The sequence below is a fragment of the Gambusia affinis genome, linkage group LG03 (assembly GCF_019740435.1).
Source record: "Gambusia affinis linkage group LG03, SWU_Gaff_1.0, whole genome shotgun sequence".
Classification (NCBI taxonomy): Eukaryota; Metazoa; Chordata; class Actinopteri; order Cyprinodontiformes; family Poeciliidae; genus Gambusia; species Gambusia affinis.
Window position 1 is genome coordinate 31,739,305 of NC_057870.1, and position 17,500 is coordinate 31,756,804.

Sequence of the window (17,500 nt, forward strand, 5' to 3'; positions counted from 1 at the left end):
GAGGGAGGTTCTGGTGTCCATTTCATCTTCGGCTCGTTGCCTAGCAACAGAGTCCGGTTCCTGGAAATGAAGCTGCTTCCTGAATTAGACGCACAGAGAACAGGAGCGCAGATCTGTTTTGGAGATCAGAACCGATCCGATCACCAGAACCCAGCAGTCTGGAGCGGGTCGCTCCCCGGAGACGGAGCGGCGCCTCTTCCTCCTCTGAACGCATCACTTCCTGTCTGCAGGAAGTGAGTCAGAGCAGAATGAGCCAAGTTCATTTTTAAAGTTTCAGACAGTAAATTTGACCTCAGGGTGACCTCTAGGTGACCCCTGGTTGACCTCTGGCTGATGGCAGTTTCTGCTCCAGACTCTCTGCTGTCGATTCTCTTCTGTAGAAAAGAATCAGCTGTTGATTGAAGATCATTTCTGAGCGGAAAATGATTCTGATTCTGATTCAGTTTTAGGTGGATCAGGGTCAAAGGTCAGGAGTCTGTAGATCCACAGGTTTTAGGATGACAGGAAAAAATAATTTGTTTTAATATCTGTAGAGAATTTCCAGAAGAAAATCAAACATGTGATTAATAATGTAGAAAGAAGCATTATTTGACCCGCAGCGGTTAGCAGTTAGTAATTAGCGGTTAGCGGATAGTGGTTAGCAGTTAGCAGTTAGCGCAGCCACCTGGTGGCGTAAAGCTTCTCGTTTTGAACGTGAGTTTCCTCCAGGCACTTCCTCTTCCTGCCACTAAAAGCTAATCCGATTGGACTCACTTCTGCTAATATGCTAATAACAGAGCTAATTTTCCACTTTTCACTTTAGCACACTTTCTTGTTCCACGTCTGTCTTTATGTTTTTAGATTTAAGATTTAAAATCTTCCTACAACAGTTGAAGCCATTGGGGCCATAAAATCTCAAAAACAAAATGTCGTGTCTCATCGGCGTATTTCAGGTTTTGTAAACTGATGATGATAAATGACTTCATGAATGAAGGTTTCAGCTGCAGAAAGGGACCACAACTCCCAGAGCTCCCAGTCTGGCTGTCAGCAAACCATTAAGGTATCAATTATTCAGAGACAGAGTCTGAAGAGCCGACCGGATTCTGATCGGTGATCAGCGTCGATTCTACAGCCCAGTTTGACTTCCAGTCTCTGAATGTAACGAATTTAAAACAACTGAAACTGATTTTCTTGTGACTTTTTCTTATTGCCTGGGATGATTGGAGGTCGTTTTGTTGTGTTTTTTGTTTTGTTTTTTATAACTCAAGGGAATTGTATGGTTTGTTTTATATGTATCACATTGTAAATGTATGGCTATGCAATTCTTGTTAAAAACCAAATAAACAAAGTTTGAAAAAAAACAAACAAAAAAAAAAAAAACTATTGAAACTGTTTAAATCCGAATGTAAAACGTTCAGATCCGTCTGAACAAACCGCAGTTTCATCTAAAACCTCCTGATCAGCAAAACCTACAAACAAATCAAAATCCAGGTATAAAGTATCACTTTAATATTGAACTGAATAAAGTAAAAACTGAATATTTATTAGTTTTGAATGAACTGAAAAACGTAACAAATCAAAATGTGAAGAATTTATTGGAAAACGATGCAGATTGAAAACATTTCATCATTCAGAGCAGATCTTTATTTCTAGATGCGCCCCGATGGTCTGAACCCATAGAAAGTCACCATGTAGAATCTCAACCATTCTAGGTGGAGTTTTCTACAGCCTCTAACCAGGGCAGTCGAACTCCAGTCCTCCAGTCTGTCCTGCAGGTTTTGGATGAGCCACAGGAACAGAACCTGGAATGAAACGGCTTCATTTCCTCCTCCTGGTGTGGATCGGTTCTCCAGAACCTTAATGACCCGATTACTCTGTTCAGGAGCAGCAGAGCCTCATCTAAACGCTGCAGGACAGCAACTGGAGGACTGGAGTTTGACATCCCTGATCTAGAGCTATGTGGTTTAGATGTCAGCATGTCAGCCCTCCATCCATCCTGCAGCGCCCCCTGCTGGATCGCTCTAACGATGCTCTGGTTATCCTTCGGCTCCCAGTTTGTCTCCCAGTTGAACTACAGAGAAACCATTTAACTTTTTCAGGTCTTTCAGTTTTCTGTGTTCATGTTTGTTTAATTTCCCTGTTTTCATTTTAAAAAGTACCAACAGAACCGCAGTTTGTTGTTTCTGCACTAGTTGCTGTTGGAGTTTGAGTCCAGTTTTCCTCCTGTGGTTCCAGGTGCTGATCGGCCCGACGAGCCCAGAAAGCAGAACAGAGGAGCTCCTGATGCAGAGATGATCCGCCTTTTCTCTGTGAGGTAAAAACAGCCGGCGGTTCTGAAAGCCGCTTCCCGCTCACAGCCGGGCCTTCTGGAACCGTCCCTTTGTGTCTGTCGGACCCGTCGCACAAAGAGGCGCCGCGGCTGCAGCAGGGCATGCTGGGAGTTCTGATCGAGTCCAAACAAATAATCTGACCAGAGACAAAATCCAGAGGTGTACGATCCGATCCTGAAAACCCGACACCATCCTGTGGAACCGCCAGAACCTCCAGTCTGGTTCGGGTTCCTCCCAGTTTAAACCAGAACCTCCAGTCTGGTTTCTCTCTGTGTGGTTTTAATTGGCTGTCTGCCTGTGTCTCCTCAGGAACTGACCAATCAGCAGGCATGATGATGCCCAAGGTGAGTGTTTTCAGTGGGAGGAGTCTGGTGACCTTCAGCCGACCTTTTGACCTCTTCCTGTCCCTCTGTCTGCGGAGCAGCAGCCGGCGCAGACGTCTCCCGGCAGCGTCTTGTCGCTCAGAGGGACCGGTGTTCCCGGATCGCCCGCCGCCGCCATCGTGGTGAGACTCAGAGGAACGTCTTTCAGGCGACCTTGAAGTGACCTCGGGCGTCTCTGAACTCTGACCCTGTGTGTCTCTGCAGGCCCGGGTGGAGGACGGCGTCATCGGCTACAAGGACCTGGCGGCGCTGCCCAGAGACAAAGCCATCCTGGACATCGAGAGACCCGACCTGATGATCTACCAACCGCACTACAGCTACAGCCCTCTGGAGGTCACGACCTCTACTGACCTTCACTGACCTCTGATGTCTTCTACTGACCTTCACTGACCTCTAGTGACCTCTGATGACCTCTGATGACCTTCACTGACCTTCACTGACCTCTAGCGGTTCCAGGGATCGGTTTACATTTGATCACAGTTTTCCTGTTTTTCATCTTTTGCTGTTAAACTTGAACTGTTAGTTAGTTAGTTAGTTAGTTAGTTAGTTAGTTAGTTAGTTAGTTAGTTAGTTAGTTAGTTAGTTAGTTAGTTAGTTAGTTAGTTAGTTAGTTAGTTAGTTAGTTAGTTAGTTAGTTAGTTAGTTAGTTAGTGGGACATTTTTCCCTCTTCCAGTTTTTGTTGAATCTGTTTCTCTCCTGTTTTTCTTCCAGAGGTCTTTGTCTCCGCGCTCCGTCTCTCCTCCTGCCTCCCCAGAGGTAAACACTTCCTCTTCCTCTCACTCTTCATCGTACAGGCCGATGTGTCTCCATGGAGACAGGGCCCTGATGCATCATCACCATCATCATCATCAGGCTGCAGGTTTTCTCCTCAAACGTTCTGGAGGCGGCGATCCGAACTGTTAGCTCCCAACCGACAGGAGCCTGCACTGTCGCTACGGGCTGCACCTGGTCGCTACGGGCTGCACCTGGTTGCTATGGGCTGCACCTGGTCGCTACGGGCTGCACCTGGTCGCTACGGGCTGCACCTGGTCGCTACGGGCTGCACCTGGTTGCTATGGGCTGCACCTGGTCAATACAAAATCTCTGATTTCCTGGAGCATATTTCTAAAATATACTCTAGAAATACATTTTATTTCTGAAGTATATTTCTATACTTTAGAACCGTTAGCAGGAGATCTGCTGTGGGTGTTTAGATCAAGAACTCTCCTGGCTAAAGCAGCAGCAGTGAGAAACACTGCCGCCTGCAGGTGGGAGGCAGCATCACATGAACCCAAAGCTTTTCATCATTATTACTGAATATTTTTCAAAAAGCTCCAAATGATTCATTAGAATAAAAACATCGTCAGAAATCTGTTGATCTGAGTGAATTTCAGTGATTGTTCAACCTGGAGGAAGTGATGTAAACACAGAGTTCATTAAAGCAGTGGCTCCCAACCCAAACCCGGTCCTCTGGCCCCCTGCCAGCTGTACCTGAGCACCGGGTGGCTCTACAGGACCACAGAAAAGCTTCTGACGGGCCGGATTTGGCCCCCGGCCCCTGAGTTGGTTTTTATCCAGACGGGTTTAAATGACATGAATTCACTTCTTTTCCATTTCCTCCTGCTCTGTTTCCTCCCAGAACTCGTCCAAGGAGTCCAGGGACTGGCTGGAGAACCGGTCACCTGGCGGTTCTTCACCCGGTTCCACCATCCAGAGCAGCAGAACCCAGAGCTCACACACACCGCCGGCGCTGAACACACCCATCGCCGCCAACACACACCCGGCGGGCAGCAAGAGCGCCATGCAGCATTTCCACCGACCCGGTAACGGCCCAACGCTTCACTCTGGAAAAACATTTCTGCAATAATTTACAACGTTTGGTCTGAAAAACAAGGTTCATTTTTCAGTTGTATTTTCATCAAGTTATTCATTCAGTTATAAATTCAAATTAAATATTAACAAGCAAATATTTAGCCGAAAACTAAATATTGAGCTAACATGCTAACTACTTAGTTAGCATGTTAAATATGTAGTTAAAAATGTATTCTTGAAGCTAAACATTTAGTTTGCTTATTAATTGTTTAGTTTGAGGCTCTGAGGTTTATGAATGGATGAGTGACTTGGTGAAAATGTGACTTTTCAAACGGCTCCGAGTCTCCAGGTCAACGAGTTTCTGAAACTTTAAAAAACTCCAAGTTCTGACGCACAAATATAAAAAATCTGAAGGTCTGAGGATGAAACTGGATTAAATATAAAAAATAAAAAAGACTTTTTCTGTTTTATTTATTAAATCATTTTAATCATTTAAATTTTAGTCATTTTTGATGAAATTTTGTTTTTTGTTTTTTTATAGAAAACGGATCCAACATCTATAAGAAGCCTCCCATCTACAGGCAGGGTGAGTTTCTGACTGAATGTGGGTCAGCGCCGCTAATCAGCTTTAACATGCTGAGTGTCTGTGTGTGTGTGTGTGTGTGTGTGGGTGTGTGTGTGTGTGTGTGTGTGTGTGTGTGTGTAGACGTCTCGTCTTCGCCCGTCCCTCAGGGGAAACACATCGAGGATCTGATCATCGAGTCGTCAAAGTTCCCAGCAGCTCAGCCTCCAGATCCCAACCAGCCGTCCAAAATCGAGACCGACTACTGGCCCTGCCCCCCGTCACTGGCTGTGATCGGTACACACACACACACACACACACACACACACACACACACACTGACACACTGACACACTCACAAACCATATGCAGAAAGTCATGCAGCTGCTGACGTTCCTTTAAATCCTGCAGAGAAAGAGAGTCAGAGGAAGGACCAGCGGGAGGAAGAGGAGGAGGATGAAGGGGAGCTGGAGGACGAGCTGTGGGGCCTCCGGGCCCTGCAGAACCAGGAGCTGAACAAGGTGGGAATCAGGACCCGTTGTACGGAGAAACATCAGGGCCAAACGTTTGTTCAAAAGAAAACAGAAAAAAGATTCAAGCTGAAAAAATGTAGAAAGATTTTTTCAGATTGAAGTTTCATTCCGATCTTTTCCTGTGGAACAAACCCGATGGCCCGGTTCACCTCCTGACCTTCCCTCAGCGCCTGAGCCGCGCTCCTGACTGAAGTTCTGTTTTATCGGGTCAGATCCAGTCCAACCTCGGGAAAATCATCCTGAAGGAAGAACTGGGGAAGTCTGCGGGTCCACTGAGGAGGAAGACCCGTTCACTGCCGGACCGGAACCAGAACACCGGTACGGACTGGGCCTGGACCCCACTGGTTCTGATACGGTCTGGTTTTTCCAGAACCCGTCCCTCTGGACCAACCTTGCTCTCCTCTCCGTTCCAGGCTCCGGCGCCTCCAGGTCGGTGTATTTCCCAGCATCCTCCAGGAGCGGCCTGTCCCGGGTACGTGGTTCTGTTCCTGCTGCTGCGCGACCCGATCGGGTCACACGGTGACCGGTGTGTTTCTGTGTTTCAGCTGCAGTCTGCAGAGTTCGGCTCAGCAGAGAAAAACCCGGCAGGTAAATCCTGGAAACTGTTTCTTTAAAAGGCGACTGAAAGTTGTCAGCAGAAATCTGGGAAATGAATAAATGAACAACCATCGTCTTCAAATACGAGAAAATTCATTCCTGTCACATTTCACCACATTATTCATCAGTTGTATCAGATTCAAACTAAATATTTAATTTACAGGATAAATATCTAGTTTTCAAACAAAATGTTTAGTTTGAGGCTAACAATTTAGCATGCTAACCAAGTAGTTAACAAGCTAGCTATTTAGCTGATGGTTAGCTCACTACTTAGCTGGCACTAAATATTCAGTTAGCAAGCTAAATATTTAGGTTATTCGTTAAATATTTAAAAGACAATATAAATAAATATTTTCTAGAAATTGTGGCTTTTATAAATGAATGAATAAAATGGTAAAATGAAGCCATTTTGTCCAAATTGTTCATTTGTGGCTTTAATTTGACTAAAAACATAAATATCTCCTCTTCATGTTCTTCACTCTGAAATGTAGAAAATATGTTTTGTTTGAATATTTCTGAGTTTTTCCTGTAAATATCTCCATCCTGGTGGGAAACCTGCAGTGATCCGTTTCCGTCTGTCTGTCTGTCTGCAGGTCTGCAGGTTCGTCTGAATTCACCCAACATCCATGACGACGACAAAAACTCCTGTTTCACTGGAAACCAGTTAAAATCTGGGAACCAGTTTTAAAGAGCAGTTTGATGTGTGATCTGTGTGAACTGTAACCAGTGACTGTCTGTGTTTGGGGTCAGAACGGAGACTCCAGGATGGACCGGGGGAATTCCCTCCCCAGCATGCTGGAGCACAAGGTGAGGAAACTGGACCGGCTCAAACCAGCTCACTGGAGTCTTACTGGTCTGACTGGTTTCATCTGCTGTTGTAGGTTTACCCGTATGAGATGCTGGTGGTGACCCACAGGGGGCGCAGCAAGCTGCCCCCCGGGGTGGACCGGACCCGCCTGGAGGTAACTTCTACACAAACTAGATCTGCTTTCGTCAGGAAACCTTCCAGGTTCTTCCTGATCAAAATAATTTATTTCTAATGTTTCAATTCAAAATGAACTTCACTTTATTCTTCAAATTAGTTTTAAAAGTTTTTAATTAGATCACAAAACCTGTTTTGTGGTTATTCTTATTTACTTATTCATTCTCTGGTTTATATATTTATTTATCAGTGATTTATTTATTTAGTTATTTTCTTCATCTTTTTCCATTTCCACCCAAAATATCTGAGATTAATTGAAACCAGGAATATCAGAGAAAAGGAAAATAATGCAAACAACTGCTGAGATTAAAAGTAGATTCTGACCCACATGTAGGGGTTTGGTTTTCTGTTAATTTAGGTTTTGATTAGTTACAGCTGATCGTGTATTTAAACCCACCTGTGTTCTTTGGTTCCTCGTCTCATTTTGCCGTTTTGTCTGCTGTCAGGTGTTTATTGTACCACCAGTTGAGCTCTCAGCTTTCTGCTGTCTCTGATTGTTTATCATTAAATTCATCATCTATCACTCTACAACCATAATCTGGGTCCGCTGCGTTTCCTCATCACCCCCAAATCATGTGTTAAACAATTTCATTTTTATTTTGTGACACCATTTGGTAATGTTCTGTGTTTTTTCTTTGTGCTAAATGTATCCATTTATTTTTTGTTTGTTTGTTTTCTTATTCTAGTATATAAAGTGGATCTATTTACTTGAGCGGATCCACTCCCCTAGCTACTGAGTTTACCTGGAGGTTATCCGCCAGTTCATTGATATGTAACCTGTGAGACAAAAGAAAAGTTATTTTCTTTTTCCTTACCACCAAGTTGAATCTTTATTTAAATATAATATGTTGGAGTAAAGACACAACATTTATCTAACTGGTCATTAGTTATTTTAAATATTAGTATATCTGTTCGTCTGAAATGTTTGCTTTGTTTGCACTAATCGGTGATTAAAACGTTTCTACGTAAACCCAGCAGAGCGTGGAGTCGTTGCCTCCTCCTGGCCAGCAGGGGGCGACAGTGTGAGCCTGTTTCAGCTGCTTCTGTCCTCCTGCAGAGACATCTGTCCCAGGAGGAGTTCCTCAGCGTCTTCAGGATGCCCATCGAGGACTTCGACCGCCTCTCCCCCTGGAAGAGGAACGAGATGAAGAAGAAAGTCTGTCTCTTCTGACCTTCCCAGGACTACGCTTCCCAGAACCCCTTGCTCCTCCCGGACGGCCCGGCGGGGAGCGGGACGGACTGCGGCCGGGATCTCCGGACCGCCGGACTCCTGGGTTTGTGGACGGCTTGGGGCGGGCTGTCGGGGTTCTGCTGCGTCACTTTAGCGTCACCAGCTTCACTAAACTAGCTAGCGCACAAACTGTCCGGCTAACGGGAGAAGACCCAGCTGCTGGGTTCTGGTTCTGAGTCCTGGAATCCGCCACAAACAGCAAAAAAAGTCTCAACATTCCTCTGACCCCGAGTCAGTTCCCACAGCGTCCCTGACGGGGCCTCCTATTGGCTAAGCCAGCGATGATGTCACAATAACGGCGTTTCTTTCCCAGCAGTGAAGAAGAAAAACGAGGTTTGAAGATGATGACCCAAACTGGAGCCGAACCTGCAGACTAAAACAAGTTAACAGCTAGAATAATGATTGATTATCCACATGAATAATCGATTATTTTCAAAGATTACATGACGGTTTTGATGAATAATCAATTATTCTGATGATTAATTTGGTTATTTCAAACGATTAATCTATCATTTTGACGAATAATCAACAGATTTATTATTCCAATGACTAATCTAACATTCTGCTAATTGATTATGTTGAACATTAATCAATTATGATAAATAGCCAATTCGTCTGATGATTAATCTATTATTGCAAATATTAATCAATTATATTGATGAATAATCAAATATTCTGACTGTTCATCAATTAATTTGCTAAAAAATATTTGGAATATTCTGGAGATGTTTCATTTTACTGCATAAGCATTTTTATAAAGCGATGAAAAACAAAAATATAACTAAAGAATTATTTTCCTTTTTAAAATAAGAAAATTAACATTGTGTTGTCTAAAATGCTAAACTAATTTATTTCTACAGTGAATAGATTATTTTTAATAAAGGTTTAATGTGCAGATTAAAAAAATACTTAAAACATCAACATGAGGAAAACTCTGGTCTTTCCATGAGTGTCGAGCTGATCTGGGGATTATTTATTGGATTATCTGATTAATAATCCGACTATACATTTTACTATCCAGCATCTTTTTACAGAATGTGAAGCTAAAACTGCCTCTGCAGGAGTTCTGGGAAAAACAGATTTATTTTTTATCTAAAATGCTAAATTTACATATTTTTGTACAGTTTTGTCTTAATTACCACTAATTTACCCTTTTTACCTGTAGAGTATATTCAGTTAATGATTAATAGATTATTAAATTAGCTGAGGATTATTTCCTGGTCCCAGTAAACCCACCTCACCTTACTGGTTCCAGTCCAGCTCCAGTCTGAGTCGTGATCAAACCTCCTTGTTTTTCTTCATTCGTTCTTCAGCAGAAACCACTGCCACACACACACACACACACACACACACACCCTGAGACACGGCCCAGTGGGTGGTTGACGTCCAGTTCGGCTCTCGTTGCTTCGTGACCAAACGATGTGCAGCTATTTTTCAGAAAGTGGCATGTTTGTTATGAATTCATCTAAAAATGTAAAAATGATTCAGAGGAAACAGGAAGTTTGAAGGAAACGGACATCAGCTGGGTGTAAACACTCATTCATCTCCGTGACGTCAGTGTTCCTAACGCTCCGCAGCGCCTCACCTGGCCGACAGGTTAACTGCACCTAACGAGTCAGGTTCCGAGTCCGAACCGGATTTAAGGAAACCCGTTTCAGATTTAATCCAGCTGGGTTGAAAAGCAGAGGAGTTAATTATTTTTGTATTAATGTGCTCAGGTGGCTGCAGCTGCTGTTTTAATTTCCACTACATGATTAAATTGTTGCTCCGTCTGACGAGTTCAGGCCGTTTTACAGCTGCTGGTTGATGGGATGCAGAGGAAACACGAAGTAAAGGCTAAAACACAATAAATTACATATCATTCTTATTTGAAATGGAATTAAGAATGTATTTTTGTCAAAACATTACAATTCTGTTAAAATAACCACAAACCTTCAGAAGCAGCTTCCTGTGGAGGCCGGCAGAGGGCGCTCTGACACAGGCTGCACTCAAAGGGAAACAGAAGAAAAGCTGTTGACAAAAAACGGAAGGATTCAAGAAACATTTTAAACATAAGCTTTTTGTTATGTTATAATTATGTTTGAGGATTGATTTGATATTTAATATTGTTTAATATTTTTGCTGATTTTATGCATTTTTACAAACTAAGCAGTGGATAATAAATCTAACTATATTTATTATTATTTTACTGCATTTTTAGTTTTATCAGACTTTCTGTTGGACAGTTAGGAGCTTCAGTGTTTTAAGGCTGCTGTCTGAGGCTGCAGGAGGAGCCCTGGTTATTAATAATTAATGATTATTCAAAACTACTAATGATTATTACAGATTATTCCTGATTATTTGTGATGATTAATGTTCATTTGGATCCTTTAAATCCGGGCTCAGGGACTCGGACCTGCATCAGTCGACTCGCTCTCACTGCGTTATTTTAAATGAAAAGGTCAAAGTTCACCGCCAGCATCACTCCTTTGCTGCTTCCTGTATCTGTGGAAAAACGACACAAACAGAAACGATAAAATCATTTGGCTGAAATGTGAGACGAGTCAGAGCGAAGACGCAGCCGCCACATTAAGTTGAGGATTTTTCTTGCGTTTTTGTTTCCTGGTGTTTTCCTGAGGGGTTCATGCTGTGTTCTGATTGGCTGCTTGCCGTGACCATGACGACATGACGACACAAAGATTGTTCACGTTTCTCTTTTTCTACATTTTCTGCTGGTTTTGAATCAGATTTTTTTATTCTTTGCAGGACGACTCAGACGCTCGCTACGTTTCAGCTCATCTCATTTTATTTATTAAAGAAATGATTTATTTGTATTCTGGGGAAATAAAACAAAACCAGGTTTTTCTCCCACGTCCTTCGACTTCCAGAAAAATAATTAAATCTTATTTTTGGAAAAATATTTACTTTGAAAACTTCTGCAGTGATCCATAGTTAAACCTTGGAACTCCTGATTTCTGTCTAAAACCTGAAGGATGAAGCAGATGATCAAATTTAATCTCATTTATTGTTTAAATTGTGGGTCGGTGTTTGTGGTGGCGCCGTCTGACGTCGTCCTGCTGTCGTCCAGACGAACCTGATGATGTTCTGATGTTTGCTGTTTTCATATCTGGGTGCAGAGATGTAACACATGATGTGAGTGAAGAGCCAGAGTTACAATAAAAGGATTTCTAGCAGCTTTCAGGACGTCATGTCCATGTTTCTCTGATGGAGGAGGAAGAGGAAGAGGAAATATTTAGCTCCAAATAAATTCACTTACTGATAACCAGAAGTGGACTACCAAAATAAAAGCTGTGTCCTCTAAACATCTTTATAAATATAAACTCACCACTTTTCCGTCACTTCTCTTCCTCTTTTGTTTCATCTTTATGACAGACTAAATAACTCAAATCAATTCTTTTAATGTTTGATTGTGTAACTTTAAAAACTAAATAAAAACTCCACAGGTGAATATTGTCCACTCAGATTTTAATCTTTACAGATCAGTGTTTGCTATAAAAAACAGAAACTTTCTCCTGAGTATGAAGAACAGTAAATATAAAAAATGATTTCTTCCTGGTAAATATAAACCATCAGTCAGTTATTACATTGTGCTGATCAGTACATGATGAAAATAGTTACAATATTTATTAAAATATGAACAGAGAAGTCACTCAGGACAGAAGAATGTCTCTGAGCTCCTGCTGTGATAACAGATCAGCGAATCTGCCTGAGAAATGAAAAATAAACCATGAAAACAAAACAGCAGGAGCTGCTTGGACATTACAGTCTGGTGTCTGGCGCCCCCTGTGGCCATCAGAGGTCACTGCAGCTACATCAGAAACCCTGATTTCCTGTTTTTAATGGCAGCTGTGAGCCAAATGGTTTCCATCCCGGAAGCGGGTTTCCATCGCAACCAGATGACGTTCCTCCTGGACGCTGAGCTGTTTTCTTTTCGTTTAATCAATCAATCAATCAATCAATTTTTATTTGTATAGCACATTTCAGCAGCAAGGCATTTAAAAGTGCTTTACATCAAATCAAACACAAAAAAATACAATGAAACACAGAATCAACAATAAAAACAACATTAAATCAGATTCTGTCAATAAATTTATAATTGATTACGTTTCCAATAAAACTCTAAACAAGTGGGTTTTTAGTTGAGATTTAAAGGAAGTCAGTGTTTCAGCTGTTTTACAGTTTTCTGGAAGTTTGTTCCAGATTTGTGGTGCATAGATGCTGAATGCTGCTTCTCCTCATTTGGTTCTGGTTCTGGGGACACAGAGCAGAACCAGAACCAGAACCTGAGAGGTTCTGGAAGGTTGATACAACAGCAGCAAATCTTTAATGTATTGTGGTGCTAAACCATTCAGTGATTTATAAACTAACAACAGTATTTTAAAGTCTATTCTTTGAGCTACAGGGAGCCAGTGGAGAGACTTTAAAACTGGTGTTATGTGCTCTAACTTCCTGGTTTTAGTCAGAACTCCAGCAGCAGCATTCTGGATCAGCTGTAGCTGTTTGATTGATTTGTTGGACAGACCTGTGAAGACGTTTTATGAACTGTTTACATTAAACAGTTCATAAAATCAAGTTTTCTACAAACTTTGTATCTTGAAAATGTTCAGAAAAGATTCGATAAATGGTTTGAGTTTCTGTGCTGCTGGTTTTCCTGCAACACCTGAACTCATCACAGGACCTGAGAAAAAGCTCCAATCAGCTGCTTCCGATAAAACGGATCAATGTTTATGAAGATCCAGAATCGGGTTGTCGGTTCTGATCCTGGAAGAATCTTATAAACTAACAACACAAAGTTTAAAATGCATTTTTAGTTTTTTTTTGCTGTTAATTAAAACATCCTATTAGTCCTACATAAATTAATTATCTGATTATTTGATGGTTTCTTCTGTTAGGAAACTCATTAACTGAAAAACAAAACGTAAAAAAAATATTCCAGGGCAACAAAAACAACCAAAAGTTTTTGTTTTGTTTTTTATTTGGTTTTTTTTTGTGTTGCTCAGAGATTCTGTAGTTTTTCAACAAAATTTCACTGTTTTCCTTTTTATGTTCTTATGTTTTGTATTGTATCAATTTTCTGACACATTTCTAAAGTTGTGGTTCCACATTTTGGTCCCCAGGGGCAGAGCTAGTGATTCTGGGGCCCAGGGTGAAATAGGCCCCAAAAACACACCAAGTTCGTTCATCCAGTAAATGATTGCAGGTGGTTGTGTTTTTTTTTTACAGTACATAAAAGTGATCATGTTTCATATCCTACTTTACCATAAAAAGCATATTTGTGTCTTTACATAATATATTTATCGTTGCTCTTCAGTTCATCAGTGATTAAAATTATTTTAGAATAAACTGTCAGTCACTAATAATAACATGATGTTCCAATGCTTTTTATTTACTTCTGAATAAATAGTTAGCTCCTGTCTAACTATTATATGATAAATTTGTTTGTCCTGGTGCTCTGGGCCCCTGGCGCTCTGGGCCCCTGGGAGTTTGAGGCTGAGCATTTCCATGCTTTAGTTGAAGAGTAAACTGACCTCAGTTAATCTCTAATCAGGCAGGTTTTCCATATGTCCTTATATGGTTGTATGTTCCCACTCCTTAACAGCCAATCAGAAGCAGGCGGGCGGCAGCCTTAAAGGGCCAGGCGCTGGACCGCGTGTTGCAGGAGCAGATTGAAGCCAGAAGAAATGAATCATGGAAAGTTATTTTGTTCTTGCTTATAATAAACAGTGAGCTAGTTGGCCCAGTTGGCCCAGTTGGCCCAGTTGGTCACCTTTAACCAGTCTGAATGATTAGAGTCCAAGCAGCCAATCAGAGCAGAGCTTCTCCGCCGCCTGCAGGCCTGACGGTTGCTGATGAGGAGGAAAACGTCAGGCAGCAGCTTTGGTCTCCCATTCCTGTAGAGAAAAATAAAACCATCAGTTAGAAATCATCTCATGTTATTCATGGAAACATGTTTCATTCACCAACATAAAACCATTTCTGGATTATCAAACGCTTTGAATGTTTTAAAGGAAGAGGAAACAACATGATGAGTCAACAGCCAGACTGTGTAAAGGTTCAGGTAAAAGGAGTTAGCATATCAGTATCATCTCAATGCTAACGTGGCAGCTAATGCTAATGGAAGTATCCACATTTCTAAGGAAGCTCCATGAATGATCAGAAAAACTCTGGAAAATGAACTTTGATCCAATCTGAGGCTTGAAGAGCCTGAAGACTAAACATAGAAACATGTTTGATGTTCATGTCGGTTTATTCAATAAGTTGGCAGCAAAAAAAGGCCAATATGGTTTTTGATTCAATTGAGATTCACTAATTACAGAACCTGAAATGAAGTCGATTAAAACTGTTAATTGAGTCCCACCAGTAGATTTAAAAGCTTTCCTCTAGAAAGATCTTTACAGCAGCATTCAAAAGGTTTATTCAGAATGAAACATGGCGGCTCGTTGACATGTCTGAAATTAAACAGCTGGATCTGTCCCACCTTCTTCCTCTGGAAAACCTTCCCGTGTTCGATGAAGAGCGCAGAAGGAGCTCGTCTCAGCGAGTTCTTGGCCGAGGCCGTCCGTCGCAGCAGAGGGTTCAGGAAGCCCGCCTGGACCGGAGCAGACCGGGTCAGAGGTCAGAGGTTGCAGGAGGCACCAGTAAAACCAGCAGGACCTCAGCAGGTGCAGCTCACCTGAGCGCGCTCAGTGCAGATGGCCAGAGACTGCCTGAAGGAGGTGCGCTTGTTTCGCTTCACAGCAGGCGCCAGGTTGGTTTCGGACCCGGTTCTCAGCTGCACCGCCGGCGTGTCGACCAGCTTCAGTTTCTGGACGTCTCGCTGCACCGCCGGCGCCATCCGGCCTGAAAAACCACACTTCACTTTACTTTATGAGCAAACCTCAAGGGTCAGGGGTCAAGGTCTCAAACTCCAGTCGTCAAGGGGTCCTGCAACTCTCAGGATGTTTTTGTCCTGATGGTCCGGTCGACCCGGTTCTCCTGGAACCAGAACTCCATCATCTGCTCCACCTGCAGCTGCTGTGGTTCTGAGTCAAACCAACCTGTTCCCCTCCTGGCCTGTGGGGGCGCTGCACCAACAACCACTGAAGGAAACCACACAAAAACCTCTGAAGACACTGAGAGCAACTTCCTTCTTTACTGTCCCCCCTCCCATTATCATATAATGGGAGGGGGGACCTAAAAAATAGTTCTTATTTTTTCTGAGGTAAATGGCAGATTTATTTCGTATTTTGTTTCTTTTTCCTTTTCATATTGATATATTTAAATGCCAACATTTCTTCAATGATTTTTTTTTGGGGGGGGCAATTCTAGACTTTTCCAATATTGGGGGGTCCGGGCCCTCCGACACCCCCGGGATTTACGCCTCTGATTAGATGTCTCTCTGCTTCTCCTGGCTCCAACAGTTTCATCATTTCATTCAAGAGACACGTCTGAAAGTTGCAGGACTCTGGAACCGTCTGCACTCCTCTGGCCCTCGAGGAGTGCAGTCTGAGGCCACTGACCTAGAGTCAGATTATTCATCCTGAAGGTTTGGTCCAGGTCTGACTCACTGCTGCTGCTCAGCACCGTGTTGCTGTAGGTCACCGATTCTCTGGACGACACCGAGTTACGGTGAACTGAATCCTGAGAGCCGTGCCGCTGAAAAACAAACAGAGATCAGCAGCGTCTACACAGACAGCACATCTTCCTCAACAAGTGCAGTGGGGACGGTCAGAAGAATGAATTTCTGGTTTGTACCAGGGCTTTCTGTGGAGCGGAGTTGGAGTAGAGGGGCTGGCTGCTTGTGGTTCTGGTAAGGCAGAACGGATCGTCCATGTAGGCGTTAGAGGTTGGGAACCGGCGCGTTTGCAGCCCGCTGAGGAAATAAGAGGAAGATTTAAACTCAGAGAGCAGAAAGAGAGTGATGTCATGAAGGGACGTGCTGGTTTTAAGACGTTTGTCCCACCTGAGGACGCCACCTGTGTTCTCTTGAGTCTTGTTGTCATGGTAACCACGACTGGCAGCTCCGTCCTGCAGCAGCTTTCGCCATTTTTCTTTTTCCTCCAATGAGCTCACCTGAAGTGATGAAGGTTAGACAGAAAGACTTGATGGTGAGGAACTAAGCTGAGACACCGTAGCTCTGGTCTGCCAACTCACCTCCAGCACGGCCACCTGGTCTCCGAGCATGCTCAGTGTGATCCTGTAGGAGCGGTCTGGGTCGTCTCTGACCTCACAGCCTCGGAGCTGGACCGTGTACTGAGGTGACCGCTTCACCTCTTCCTCCTCGTCTTTCTCCATCTCCTCTCCGAACATGTTGAGGACGCCGTCCTCCACCTGACACTGTAAACTCTGCCACTGGCAGTTCATCAGGACGTTCAGGAATCCTGCAGGTTCACAACACCAAACATCACCAACCGGCATTTACTGCAAACACCTTCAGTCTGCAGCTCCCTCCTCCAGTTGGGGTCAGTAACAGCTTCTCTGTTCCTACATCCTGGTGTTTCTGGTGGTCTTTCTTCTACGCCTACCACTGCTGCTCCACTGTGATCCAGCCAGTGAGTCACCGCCTGTCCAAAAGTCTGGATCATTTCCTGGTCATTCCCAACTACTCTTGTGGTGTCTCCCATTGGGGGCCTGTGGGGCCTTCATCTCATATCAACACAGATCTTCCTGCCACTTGGTTGTGGTGCTCCATGAACACTTTGCTTACCTGACACTCAGCCATCATGAGTGTGTCTGTATCAGGAGCTTCTTCCCACAGCCTGAATTTTTGGTTCTGGTTTGGTAAAACCCAGCTCTACTGCTGTTCTACTGATAGTCAGTTCCTTCGTACTGCGCCTCACTGGACATCTGCATATCAGTCCTGCAGAAGTTTGTCTCTCTAAGACGGTTCCTCTGTGTTCCTCCAGTCTGTCATTAGGAGTGATCATCCTGATAAACTCCAGGATCTTTGCTGTTTCATCCTGCATAGCTGCTTTGACATTCATTTGTCTTCTAGGAGTTTTGGTGTCAGCTTCTGACTCCTCCAGGTTATTACATCAGTGGGATACATGATGTCAGGGAGGATGTCTGTGTAAATGGGTTGAACATTGTTGTTGCCATCCAGCTGGTCTTTCAGGACCTGTCTTTCTTGCT

General features: G+C 43.2%; 2 protein-coding genes across 3 annotated transcripts in view; one reads left to right on the forward strand and one right to left on the reverse strand.

Annotated features, from left to right (window-relative positions):
* Window positions 1-11,567, forward strand: part of LOC122828569 (dematin-like) — a 19,078-nt gene extending 7,511 nt beyond the window's left edge. For both annotated transcript variants that reach the window (XM_044112213.1, XM_044112212.1), the window contains 16 exons: window positions 2,215-2,293; window positions 2,619-2,653; window positions 2,734-2,814; window positions 2,897-3,025; window positions 3,405-3,449; window positions 4,312-4,495; window positions 5,026-5,070; window positions 5,191-5,343; window positions 5,458-5,567; window positions 5,792-5,897; window positions 5,993-6,051; window positions 6,125-6,167; window positions 6,770-6,777; window positions 6,927-6,983; window positions 7,058-7,138; window positions 8,216-11,567. In XM_044112213.1, the coding sequence (XP_043968148.1) occupies window positions 2,639-2,653; window positions 2,734-2,814; window positions 2,897-3,025; window positions 3,405-3,449; window positions 4,312-4,495; window positions 5,026-5,070; window positions 5,191-5,343; window positions 5,458-5,567; window positions 5,792-5,897; window positions 5,993-6,051; window positions 6,125-6,167; window positions 6,770-6,777; window positions 6,927-6,983; window positions 7,058-7,138; window positions 8,216-8,329 (1,230 nt within the window). In that variant the 5' untranslated portion in view covers window positions 2,215-2,293; window positions 2,619-2,638 and the 3' untranslated portion in view covers window positions 8,330-11,567. The remainder of the gene's footprint in view (window positions 1-2,214; window positions 2,294-2,618; window positions 2,654-2,733; window positions 2,815-2,896; window positions 3,026-3,404; window positions 3,450-4,311; window positions 4,496-5,025; window positions 5,071-5,190; window positions 5,344-5,457; window positions 5,568-5,791; window positions 5,898-5,992; window positions 6,052-6,124; window positions 6,168-6,769; window positions 6,778-6,926; window positions 6,984-7,057; window positions 7,139-8,215) is intronic.
* A 270-nt stretch (window positions 11,568-11,837) lies between these two features.
* The window catches only part of si:dkey-220o5.5 (actin filament-associated protein 1-like 2), a 9,869-nt gene continuing 4,206 nt past the window's right edge, over window positions 11,838-17,500 (reverse strand). Inside the window, exons 7-13 of the mRNA XM_044111096.1 lie at window positions 16,523-16,749; window positions 16,332-16,441; window positions 16,124-16,241; window positions 15,937-16,024; window positions 15,063-15,229; window positions 14,868-14,978; window positions 11,838-14,280 (exon numbers count right to left, since the gene is read on the reverse strand). Coding sequence (XP_043967031.1) covers window positions 14,254-14,280; window positions 14,868-14,978; window positions 15,063-15,229; window positions 15,937-16,024; window positions 16,124-16,241; window positions 16,332-16,441; window positions 16,523-16,749 — 848 coding nt within the window. The 3' untranslated portion in view covers window positions 11,838-14,253. The remainder of the gene's footprint in view (window positions 14,281-14,867; window positions 14,979-15,062; window positions 15,230-15,936; window positions 16,025-16,123; window positions 16,242-16,331; window positions 16,442-16,522; window positions 16,750-17,500) is intronic.